The sequence below is a fragment of the Chaetodon trifascialis genome, chromosome 2 (assembly GCF_039877785.1).
Source record: "Chaetodon trifascialis isolate fChaTrf1 chromosome 2, fChaTrf1.hap1, whole genome shotgun sequence".
Lineage (NCBI taxonomy): Eukaryota > Metazoa > Chordata > Actinopteri > Chaetodontiformes > Chaetodontidae > Chaetodon > Chaetodon trifascialis.
The window spans coordinates 13,373,392-13,385,967 of NC_092057.1; the positions used below are offsets into that span (position 1 = coordinate 13,373,392).

The window sequence follows — 12,576 nt, forward strand, 5'->3', positions numbered from 1 at the left end:
CTCTTCAAAACCAACAATCTGACAGTTGTGCCCACATCACAGCAGTTGGCCAGTTATCAGAGGTATGAAAGCAGGATTTGAACTATTCTCAAGCTCTTCTTTTTTCATTCTTACATCAGTTTGCATATATCCGACTGAGTGCAACACCACGCATGCCTTCGAGGGGAGACTGTCCGAAAGTGTATGCTGTAATGCCCATTTGTACGATTCATCATATCCGAGTCTAGAAAAGACACAGAGATGTTGGAGAGAGATTGGTGAGGCAGAGGCACTCCGAGTGTGGCCGTTTGGAACAGCTACAAACAGTTTTACCTTCAGACGTGGTCTGACGGCATATCTTCACACCTAGTTTGTATGAAGGATGCTGAGGCCTTAAGGTCGAGCCACAAGATTAGACAAAAGGACCAGCCTTAGTATATGTTCCTTAGTGGGACTTGTGCTCAAACAAATTTTCAGTTAATCAAATGATCACAAATCATTTTGTGAACCTGAGCCTTTGGGGGACCATGGGGATCTGGGGCCCCTGAGCAACGGCTGCTTGCCCAATCTGTTATCCAGCCTTGGTCAGAGCGAGATACATATTGTCAGATATGACTTTAAAAATCTTTAATTTGTACTCACATAGGTCTCTGTGTTTAATGGGGCCATCCAGTCTATAAATATTGGGCTTTGCTTTGTACATGTAAATGAGTGCAAGGTAATGGATAATGGTTTGATGGTTGAATGTTTATGCAGTTTTACACAGGCGGTGTATCTCTTTGAAAGGCACTTGGATGTCGTAAGATCACCTACTGAATGTGCCAGTGGCTTTACAGAAGCGCTAAAGGCCATTTTTTTCACATCTTTGTATCTCCTGACATAGTAGGTGTATAGACTAATGGAGAGACTTTTAGCCCCTGCATCCAGCAGCATAAATATTTAATATGATAATATGCCTCTCAGATAATCCTACGCCCACAAGCACGCAGGTCTGAAGCAGAAGCCTGACAGAGTGTCCTCTAGATTAAATTGATTTCCAGAGATAGATGGCTGTTGTTGCAATAAAACAAGGTGCCCTGTCCGCCCGTGGAGACAGTTAACCCTGGCCTTCCCATCAGTTGGCTGTCTGCTGTGACAGCTACGGCTTTGGACATCACAACACCAACAGAGGGGTCGCACACTAATAGTCTATGAGGCTAAAATGTAGGATATGTATGATTAGCAGATTAGTGATTGCTGAATTCTTTCATTCAACCAACATTAAGCCACACGTTTACCTGGTTCTTTCTGTTTTTTATGACAAATGAGAAAAATCCAACCAAGCCCAGTATATATAATGTGTGCGTGTTGTAAACTAAACGTTGATATGTGGTCTCACACAGATTTGTTGTCTGAATGTGTTCATATAGATTGGACACTTTTCCCCCTAAACTTTAGCCTTATAGGCAGCCGTAAGGCATAAGCTGTGTACAGCAAGCAAAAATTAAGATTCAAATTAAAAAAATATTTTACTATCATTAATGAGCACCAGGATCAAAAGGCTGAAAATAATTAGTCTGAACCACTGAAGAATAGGGTATGATTTTTAGGCCTGCAACTAATCTTTTTTTTTTTCATTATTGATTAACCTTTAATAATCATTTGATGTGTAAAAAGTCAGGAAATAGTGAAATATGCCCAAATTATGGTTTCTGACTTAACAGACTTAAGAGTCCAAACCTGAAAGATGGTCAGTTTACAATGAAAACAGAGAATGCAGCAAATCTTTAGCATTATTAAACCATTACTGGGGAATGTGTTGCCTTTTTCACCTAAAAAATACAAACAATAAATCCAACATCAAAATAATTGCTTAATTTCTTGTTGATCAACTGACTGGTGAATCAGTCATATTATGTTCAAGCTTAATTACCGAGTACGTTAATCAGCCTGATCGTGAGAGTCGCCTATGAGGCTTCAGACAGGGCAAACTGACTCCATAGTGTACGCCGTGACGTAGGACGCAAGAGTTAACGTTTCAATTCTCGCGAGACGCACGGCAGTTGAATTTGAAAACAGGCGGCAGTGCTACGAGAGGAAAACACGGGAAAAGGTACATTTCTAAGATTTATAACAACTTTATTTCTTCTGTATAATACAATGTCTGGTTTAATATGATGAAAAAAGTGTCTCTAGGGAAGTTTAGCTGGGTTTCGGTGTTTACTAGTCGGTGGGAGTTGAATCGAGGTGGGACTTTGGTTTTGCTAATGAGGCACCAGAGACTACCAGGCTGCTGCCGTTAGCATGAAGTAAATACGTTAGTGGAAATGTTACTGCGATGGAAATTTATACAGCGGTTTGAATGCTTCTGTCTTTTGATCTGGTTTTCTGTGAAGGAAAGATGACTGCGGACAATGAAATAGACATTAAGGAGGCGTTTCAGCGCGCTCAGAAGGGCCACAATAACAAAGCAAAGCTGGTGGCAAGCCTGAAGAGCCGCTACAGTAAGGTAAGTCCACTGTGTTTGTTTTTACTTTGAGACGCAACGGCCTTACTCATAGTTTGACTTCATATCTGTCATTTGTTTTGTTAAAACTGGCAAAGGGTGTATGACAAATCTTTATTAGGATACATTCGCTGATTGAGAGATTTGAATAAATTGCCACAAATATAGCAAATGAAAGGAAGAGGCAAACACAGACGTTTAAGCCTGATTTAAAAGAAGCTTAAGTTGGATCAGTGCTGAACATTTGTGGAGGTTTGTCCCAAATATCTGGTGCATAGAAAGTGAACGCTGCTTCTCTGTGGTTTGTTCTGACCCTGTGGACAGTAAGCAAACCTGTCCCATTTCACATATTTCACTCTTGAGTGCTTTATTTCAAACCTAAACAATCTTTTCTCCTGCTTTGCCTCGCATGTCACCTGCTATCGATGACCTCCTCCTTCTCCTCTGTCAGATGGAGGACAAGACACTGTTCCACGAAGAGTTTGTCCACTACCTGAAGTACGCCATGATTGTCTACAAGCGTGAACCCGCTGTTGAAAATGTCATGGAGTTTGTGGCGAGGTTCGCCGCCAGTTTCCAGTCCCCACCTAAGACAGAGGAAGAGGAAGAGCAGCGGCAGGAGGAAGGGGAGGAGGAGGAAGAAGAGGATGCTGAGGATGACCATCCATTTCTGAGTTTCATCTTCAACTTCCTGCTCGAGGTATAAATGGTATTACACGCGTTTATGCATGCAAAGTTAAATTCTTGAGACACTGTGTGTTCTGTGTGTGCTAGATAATTATAAGTAGTCAACTTTGTGGCAGGTAAATATTTATCATTTGCAGCAAAATGTTATTTTAAGGAATCTGTTAACCCCTGTACTTTTCTAAAAACAAAAACCTCTCTGACTTTGTTGTGAACACTTGCTGTTCAGAGAAGCTCTCATGTGATTGATGTCTCTGCTGCCTCTTGATCTAGTTTTGTCCTGTCCCATCTGTCTCCTCTCTCTTCCTGTTGGACTCCATCTGTTTGTCGCTTGTACACTCCCTTGTGATATTCAACTCATTTTTCTCTGTCCCGCTCGTCCTCCTTCCTTTGATCCATGTCCACTCTTCTTCCTGTGTTTTCTCCCCGATCCCTGGTCTCGCTCCACCATTTCTCATAAACTGTTTGGACTGTTGCATTCACTGCCTTCCTTTCTTCTCAGTCTCATAAAGCCAGCAGCCACGCAGTGCGTTTCCGTGTGTGCCAGCTGATCAACAAGTTGCTGGGCAGTATGGCAGAGAATGCCCAGATAGACGACGACCTCTTTGAACGCATCCACCAAGCCATGCTGGTCCGTGTCACTGACAAGTTCCCTAATGTGAGGATTCAGGCTGCTTTGGCCATGACGCGCCTGCAGCAGCCAAGTGATCCCGACTGTCCAACCATCAACGGTTTGTTTGTTTACACCTTACAATTGTAAATATGCTACTTCCAGTACATTTCTTTGATAACCAGGTTCTTTACTCTAACTGTTCAATACTCTTTTTCTTTCCACTGTTCAGCCTACATGTTGATTCTGGAAAATGATAGTAATGCTGAGGTGCGACGCGCCGTTCTTTCCTGCATTGCAATGTCCCCTCGCACCCTCCCCAAAGTACTCAAACGCACCCGGGACATCAAAGAGAACGTCCGCAAGCTAGCCTACCAGGTAGCCACAAATGATGTCAGATTATGTGGAGTAAACATAAAGCTGTGATCTGATTGAACACTTGTTAAGTGTCAGGATTTCCTCCAGCTCCAAAATAACTTTGTTTTCTGTTTAAGGTTCTGGCTGAGAAGGTTCACATTAAAGCTTTGTCCATCGCACAGAGAGTGAGTCTCCTGCAGCAGGGTCTCCGTGACACCTCAGGTAACAGTGATTTATCTGTGTGTGTGTGTGTGTGTGTGTGTGTGCACATGTCACATTACACATTTTTCAATGAATTACTAAATCTATTTAAACTTTTTTAAATTATACTTCACTCAGTCAGTTATTTTTTTGATAGAATATGAAATGGTTTAAAAAAATTGCAGTTTTCAGAGCCAACATTTTTTATAAGAATATAAAACAGGAAAGAACAAATTCTCACATTGGACTAGCTGGAAGCAGTGATTAAAATCAATATTTATTCATTTTATTTTCTTCTTCTTTTTGCCATTTTTGCTTGAAAATGACAAATCGATCAAAAATAGATTCGTTTTCTGTTGATCAACTGAGTATTTCAGCTCCAAATTCTATTGTGCACAGTTAATGTCTGACTGGTTGTGTGTGTGTGTGTGTGTGTGTGTGTGTGTGTGTGTGTGTGTGTGTGTGTGTGTGTGTGTGTGTGTGTGTGTGTGTGTGTGTGTGTGTGTGTGTGTGTGTGTGTGTGTGTGTGTGTGTGTGTGTGTGTGTTTGTAGAAGCAGTGAAGGAGGTGGTTTGTTCTCATCTCCTGCCGGCCTGGCTGCTCCGGCTCGATGGTAACGTCATAGAGATGCTGCACAGGCTGGATGTAGAGAACTGTGCCCAAACAGCTCTGGACACACTTACAGCCATCTTCAAAGGCAAACCCACCGGAGAGCTGCTGCAGAACAGAATGCAGCTCGACAACAGGTACGCCTCCAACCCTCTCTCTGCCTCTCACGTGTAAAACAATAACGTTTTTGCTGAGATCAGACAGTGTGTGTGTTGTCAACAGGAAGCTGATCCCGGTGGACTCTCTGTCCTGTGAGAATGTGCTTTACTGGAGAGCTCTGTGCGAGTTCATGAAGGCTAAAGGAGACGAGGGTGATGAAATGCTGGAGCAAGTGTTGCCAGACGCCGCCACTTATTCCGACTACCTCTATGGGTGAGAGATGAAGCTGAGTTCACTGGATTACATTTATAGTTCTCTCGCTGTCAGCTGTATGTTCGACCCTAACGGCAGAGACAATTGATCAGTACCAACACGCTCGACAGAATGATTTAGGAGCATTTCAGAGCTTTCTTAAAGCAACACTCAGTTGCCCATATGAACATTTGAACAGGGTTTTTGTGCTGTAATCACTCTTGTTATCATTACTGAATATCATATTATATATATATATATATATAATATTTATATTATTTTATATATATTATTATTATTTATATTATCATATATTAATGTAGTTTCTTTGTGATGCTCGGACTGAACACGCCTAACACCATTGCCGTGATGACCATGTTGTTGCTCAGGTATCTGAAGGCAGGTCCGGTGTTCTCAGAGGAGCTCTTCCTGTATGTAACTGTGTGACCAACTCACTGCTTACATTCATCTTAACCTGGCCCGTTATACTTGAGTGTGGCATCTATAGAAATACAAAACTATCCCCGCAAATCAATGAAACCGTTTCTGCTGATTCTCAGTGCTCTTGGAGGTCTGTTATTTCTTTATTTACATGATCAAAGCCAGATACTGCCGTCACGTTAAGATGCCTCAGGGAACCCAGAGATCATGTTCTGTGACTGCTTTGAAATTTAGCAGCAGACCGTCACATTCAAAACACTGTACTGCTTTTATTGCACAGTAACACCTTTGAACGCCTTGTACTTATAGATCTACTCTTGATTTTGATGATCTGATAATTGTGATTGAGAATAATGCAATTCAACAAATCACAAGTTTTCATCTTCAATTTGAAAATGTTACCGCTAAATCCACCCTCATTCACACATCTAAAATGAAAATAATCGTCCGTTGCATCGCTGTTTGAGCATTCTGCTGTTTTACCACCTGCCTAATCGCTGTGATGCTGTAGTGTGAAGTGCTCCTTCATTAAATTTGCTCTAACTGAGTGGCAAGCCTAACATTTATCTGCTCATAGAGTACACGTATTAATTTGTTTCAATAAGGTTCAGGTTTGTATAAATCCCTCAGCTGATAGCTGATACGTGTGTCTGGGGCTTGTAAGTAGCGCTGGTGCCTACGGTGGTGCAGTATTGCATTTGATATGATGGTGTTGTTTATGCTGAGTTGTACCGCTGTGATTCTGGTACCTGAGGACAGCCTAAATTTAGTCTTTGCTGTCACCGAGTGTCTCGCTGCATTATCTAATCTGACTGCTCTGAGAACTGTTGTTATCTCTGACTCTTGACTCCGACTTGTAGATATCTGAAGGCGGTGCCCGTGCTGTCAGAGGAACAGAGGGCCGACTTCAACCAGCTGGAGCTGGTCATGACCAAGGAGTTCATCTCCCAACAGCTCATCCATCTCATCAGATGTCTGGACACCAACGAGGAGGGCGGCAGGTAGGATGAAGGACAGGCGCGTGTCGGTGGAGTGGGAGGGATTTGTGCAGTTTGTTTGCTCACTTCTGGTGTTTCTCCTGATTAGTTATAGTATGACCAGTGTGGGGCTGCAGCTAACCATTATTTTGTTTATCATCTAGTCTGCCAGTTATTTTCTCAGTTAATCGTTTGGTAGATAAATCATCATCATATGTTCCCATTGCCCAGTGTCATGTATTAAGAAGTTGTTTGGTCCAACCAACAGTCCAAAACCCAAATCATTTTATCATCAACCATGACACTGAAGTGCATCATACCTTCATATTGGAGAAATAGAGTATTTGCTTGAAAAAAAGGACAATTAATTCATCATCAAAATAGTTGCTGATCAATAAATCTGTCAGTCTGCTGCTCAATTAGTCGACTTCTTGTTTCAGATCTAGACTGTAAGCTGATTGGGTGATTAAATATCTGGTTAGATATTGTTGCAGCGACTCTGTTTAAACATATAAGATTAAGACAATGTTTTAAATCTGCAGAATGTGCTTGTTAAGTTTCCTAAGAGATCTCAAGTGTCAGTAATTTTGAAAAATTCACTGTCTTGTCCAGCCCTGTTTTGTTTTGTTTGGCAAACTCCTTCATTTTGTCCAGTTTGCCGAGGTGTTTTTGCTCAGACCAACTGTGCTGTTGTTGTAGGAAGCGCATGTTGGCCGTCCTGCAGGAGATGTTGGCTCTTCCACAGACTCCCTCCTCCCTGGTCTCCCTTCTCACAGAGAAACTCCTCACCCTCATCCCTGATGACCAGAGACGCATCCAGGCTGTAAGTTCCATTTTTACACCACAGGCAAACTTTTTCACTGCTATAAATCCAGTGTTCATTCATTCCACACACAAGGGGAAATGCGCATATTATCATAAATTCAACTGACAGATCACTTTAGCATAAAAGCAGAAATTATTTGGGGGATGATTGCGCTGATGGGTGCATGAATTAAACTGTCCCATGCCAACAATGGCCTTTTGTTTGAGATGTCACAAAGTGAACTGCATTTTCCTTTCAGTGCTGCTCTCATTACCGCTAAGACTGATGGTGAAATGAGCTGGCTTTGTGTTACACAGGTGGCAGAAATCATCTCAGACGTGAGGGAGCCCATCACGGAAGCCAGTCAGCCGGTGGATGAGAACGAGAACCGTCGGCAGCAAGTCCAGGTGGGCAACGCTCTGCCAGCTGAGAGCACTCAGAGCAATTAGATCCCCCTCAGTGACCTTTTGGATAGAGGAAAACACCACATGTTGGCAAGAGGCTATGGAAAGATTGGTTGCTACAAAAGGATATTCAGGTTTCCTATTTTATGAATGATCCAAATGACTAAATGTATGAAAGGTTTTACATGTTCTAAAAGTGAGATAACAGTCTCATCTTTTGACTCCTTGGTCTTCTGTGTTCTATTTATATTCCCTCTGTCAATTTCTATTTGTCCATCCCTGTGCACCTCCAGCTGGCTGATTGATTGCACTTGGAGACAAAAACATGTTTAACTAGTTGGGTGGAAGGTGCATATCATGTCGTCGCATTTCTTCCTTATTTAACCTCAGTGACAGTCAGTAGGAACACAAATGGGCTCAGTGGGATCGCTCACAACATTTAGGTTCATGAGACTGTCAAGTCATCTTGCGTCCAACTTTCAACAAGCACTGAAACTCTCTAATATCTTGGAGGCCAAACAGCTGTAGAGGAAGTCGGCCCTAGCCCAGGTGTTTAGCTGCCATCCGTTCTGTGGTCCTGCTCTCCCTCCCCGTCTCTCTTGGTTTCACTGGGTGAAGTAACCACTGGAGGGTTGTAACCTGTCACGGAGCCTCAGCTGTTGTTGTTAGTGGAGGTGCAGTTGTATTTCAGCTAAGGAACCGCTCTCCCCTCTTCCATTTATGCCCCTGCCTCCCCTCCAGCTGGCAGAGGTTAAGGTGCGTATCTTGGAGGCCAAACAAACCCTGGAGGACTGCATCACCGCCCAGGAGTTCAGCCGCGCTGCAGAGCTGAAGGACTCCATCACAGAGCTTGAAAACCGCAGGAACCACATCATCCAGAAAATCGCAGAGAGCGCCCAGCCGGCCGACAAGGAGGTCCGCACCGAGAAGGTACGCGATCACAGAGGAAGTACCGCCGCTGCGTCCAAACATGTCATTCAGTGTTATTTACCCAGCAGAGTTCAGAGATTTCCCTCGTGAAATAAAAATGTGACAGAAAAGTCTTAATGTGTTTGCTTTCTGTTTTATTTCTGTTTTTTCTCCCAGAATGACCCGGAGACTCTTCTGAGGTGTCTAACGATGTGCGCAGAACTGCTGAAGCAGATGAGCATCAAGACGCGAATCGGCCCGACTGTTAGCGCCTTAATGTCCTCTCTGGTATAAACCCACGCTGCACACATCATCACGTCTTTCACCAATGTCACCGTAGACGCACAGATCACGAGCTCCAACTGGATCTTTTAGACATCCCGAGTATCTGAACCAAGTTACTTGCCATAGTTTTGGTTGACATATGTTTGATCGGACAGCATACGTTTTCACTACCACACAACGTGATTCGCTAAAACATTAAAATGTACGTGACAGTTTGTTTTTTTACCTTTACCAAAACAAAGAATGAGAAGTTGGAGGCTACATGTTTGGAATTTACATCAAACCATTGATGCAGATTCTGACAGAATGAGCTGCGTACATTTTTCCTCCAAGTGTTTGTGTAAAATGTAAAATGATCCATTTTCCAGTGTCGTTTCACAGTCATCTCATGTTGGCAAACGTTTGTGGACGCCTGGAGTGAAGTGAAGTCAGTAAAAAGTTGGCTGATGTCGCTGCTTTTCTCCATCTCCATCAGATCCTGCCCAGCATAGCAAACGCTCACCCCGCGGTTCGCAATATGGCCGTAGTGTGTCTGGGAACATGCACTCTGCACAACACGGAGCTGGCCAAAACCCACATGGTGCTGCTGCTACAGGTAAATGTTATTCATGTGTGTTTTGTCCATCTGAAGTTCAAATACATTCATGAAGAACAAACCCAGCATGCTGAAGATAAACCGTTTGATTGCTTTGTTTAACTGCAGCTAATAAAAAATAAACTTGCATGCCATCATGGCTAAGAAGGAAAATATATTTCCCTAATTTTGGTTCACCAACCCAAAAACACAAACATGAATCACGTATTATGGGTTCTAAAATCGGTCTGTGTGTGTGTTTTCAGATTGCCCAGCTGGATGAGGTAAAGATCCGTATCAGTGCTCTTCGGGCCATCATCGACCTGCTGCTGCTGTTCGGCTTCCAGCTGCTCTCTGAAGCAGCTGCCACTCAGACAGCGCCGCCTTCACAGTCACCAGACAGACAGGAGGAGGACGCGGCGGTGATCGAGGAGAAGGGAGATGTACCCGAGGACAGCGCACAGAGCATACTTGTGATGCTGTCAGACTTCCTGGACAGCGAGGTCAGGCTTGAAATATTGACTTCATAAACAGTATGTGTCTAGTTTCCTTTGGCTTGAAACAGCTGAAGACAGTTGGATTGAATTATGTGTGCTGGACATGTTCAGGTGTCTGACCTGCGTACGGAGACAGCGGAGGGCCTGTCCAAACTAATGTACACCGGCCGCATCTCCAGTGCCAAGATGCTCTCCCGTCTGGTGCTGCTGTGGTACAATCCTGTCACTGAGGACGACACCCGACTGCGGCACTGCCTCGGCGTCTTCTTCCAGCTCTACGCCCGCGAGAGCAGGTACACAAGCAAACCATGAGCTCTGCAGTTATTTAATTTATTACAAATTTGTCTTTCCCATCGTCTCCTTATTAGTATGATTACTTGCAGAGGTGAAGTTATTAGTCATTTAACATAAACTAATATCAAGGGTATCTTGTGCGTATTAGAGCCCACCAGGAGGTCGTGGAGGAGAGTTTCCTGCCGACTGTTCGGACTCTAATGAACGCTCCAGCCACCTCTCCACTAGCTGAGGTGGATATTAACAATGTGGTCGAGCTATTTGTAGAGCTGACCCGGCCAAGTGTGCTTATCAAGCCCTCAGCTAACACAGAGGTAAGAAACCTCACCGATCGAGCTGGACTGCCTCCATTGAGAAATTCCTCTCTGGCGTTTGTGTTTTTATTAATGCCTGCAGCTTTTCCTCATATTGCTTTCTTCCCACAAATACATTTTTTGGAGTATGGATGAGGTCTGCATCTTGAATGCTTCAGTTCACGTTTTAATCATTTGAGTAAACTATTTCTAAAAGGCCCAGTGAGACGTATTGAATGCATATGCTTCGCACGTCTTTAAGGAGGTGTGTGTCCATGACTACTTGGCGGTGCGTATGTGCGGGGAGATGCTGAAGGACCCCACAGCCCCTGAGGTGCGTCTCTATGCCAAGACTCTCAGCAACCTGGAGCTCAGCAGAGACGAGACCGTTCGGAAAGACCTGCAGACTCTTCTGCAGCAGCTGGTACAGGTACGTACAGACACGACAAGGCAGAGGAGTCCACAGTCATGCTAGCAGCTATGTTCGACTGTACGTCTGCACAGCGATGCTTCAAGCTAAATGCTAAAGGTAAGGCGATGTTCCATTTCTCCTCTTTCCATCCTTCTTTTCTTCAGGTGGTGAAGGATCGCGTCTGTCTTCGTGCTCTGGAGAAGATGATGTATCACATGATGGACTCAAAAGAACAGGCAGAGCTCCTCAGTGCCAGCGCGCTGCAACCATTGGATGTCAATGCAGATGGTACATATGCAAACACGGTGACAGTCTGTATAAAAGGCCACCTGACACCCCGCTGAGCATCTGAAACAAACATTACCTTCTCACTGGCTGCGTCTGACTTGGTTTACACAACACATTAGTGACAACGCTTCCTGTAAAAGGATTATGTCTTATTACCAGAATGTTGCTAAGTGGATTAAAAATGTCTTACTCCAACCTACACCGTGTCTGTCAAGACAAAAATACAGCAAGCAGAGAGGAACTGCAAAAAATCTGAGTTTCTGTGTGCCATGTTTCCACAGAGACTGCAGCAGACGATCCATCTAAATCTGCCAAGAGAGCCAAAAGAGGTAATGAAGGTTCTGTACACTCATCTAAAACTGCACTTGTTCATAGTGCCACTGTATTTTTAGAGCTCTTCTCCTCTACCTGAGTCAAAGAGTTGACTCAGCATTGTGAGGTAACCTGAGTGCGTGTGTGTGTGTATGTGCACAGGTCAGAGGAAAGTCTGCACATCCAAAGGGGGCAGAAAGCCGAGCAGGAGGGCAGAGTCATCAGAGGAGAGGTGAGTGTTCTATCTCAGTCTGTCAGTACATACTCTGTGTACACACTCTGATACCGTCACTGTATTTTCTCATTCCTCAAACTGATCTTGTTCTGGTGCTTTTTGTTTTGGCTACAGTGACGGGGAAAACGTTCCAGAGTCAGTTCCTCTGGTGCGTCCTTCACGGAGGGCCAAGACTGCAGCTCTGGAGAAGACGAAGCTGGACCTCAACACCCTCATTAACCAGGAAGCCAATGTGTCGTAGAAGTCATGAAGTTTATGCAAAACTGGAAACTGAAATGACTTATTTTTGGCTAGTGTTTATGTATTCCAGTCTGTTACTCAGATACTTTTATACTTTACAGAAACCTTTACTTTTCATGTATGGCATAACTGATGTCAGTAAACTGAATTTGCCACTTCTCTGATTTAGAGCCCTTAAAGTGGATTCACTTCTTTGTTATATTTCTTCTCAAGTTTTATGCCTGTCTCTTTCCCAGTCATTTTAATCATTAAAATGAAATATGTGTCAATAACGCGTGTCCTCTTTTTGGCTCAGGATTGTCAGTACATTGAGTGAACCTTCTCTCCTTCTCCTT

The 12,576-nt window shown here is 43.7% G+C and overlaps 1 protein-coding gene across 1 annotated transcript; it reads left to right on the forward strand.

Moving 5' to 3' along the window:
• Positions 1 to 2,018: 2,018 nt before the first annotated feature.
• ncapg (non-SMC condensin I complex, subunit G) lies at positions 2,019 to 12,512 on the forward strand. Its single transcript, XM_070981306.1, has 22 exons — positions 2,019 to 2,071; positions 2,355 to 2,467; positions 2,916 to 3,164; positions 3,651 to 3,879; positions 3,991 to 4,136; positions 4,253 to 4,337; positions 4,869 to 5,061; positions 5,147 to 5,296; positions 6,577 to 6,717; positions 7,393 to 7,516; positions 7,816 to 7,905; positions 8,644 to 8,832; positions 8,989 to 9,099; positions 9,572 to 9,691; positions 9,937 to 10,173; positions 10,279 to 10,460; positions 10,610 to 10,775; positions 11,017 to 11,184; positions 11,331 to 11,454; positions 11,736 to 11,783; positions 11,929 to 11,998; positions 12,116 to 12,512. The coding sequence occupies exons 2-22, from the start codon at positions 2,360 to 2,362 to the stop codon at positions 12,240 to 12,242; spliced, it is 3,057 nt and encodes a 1,018-aa protein (XP_070837407.1). The 5' UTR covers positions 2,019 to 2,071; positions 2,355 to 2,359; the 3' UTR covers positions 12,243 to 12,512.
• Positions 12,513 to 12,576: the final 64 nt, after the last annotated feature.

What these genes read in the sequence shown, in the direction of transcription:
- ncapg (XM_070981306.1), top strand. Translation starts at nt 2,360, where the DNA reads ATGACTGCGGACAATGAAATAGACATTAAGGAGGCGTTTCAGCGCGCT. An exon ending in TTCTGCAGCAGCTGGTACAG is followed by an intron (nt 11,185 to 11,330) that starts GTACGTACAGAC and finishes TCTTTTCTTCAG; the next exon opens with GTGGTGAAGGATCGCGTCTG. An exon ending in GCAGAGTCATCAGAGGAGAG is followed by an intron (nt 11,999 to 12,115) that starts GTGAGTGTTCTA and finishes TTTTGGCTACAG; the next exon opens with TGACGGGGAAAACGTTCCAG.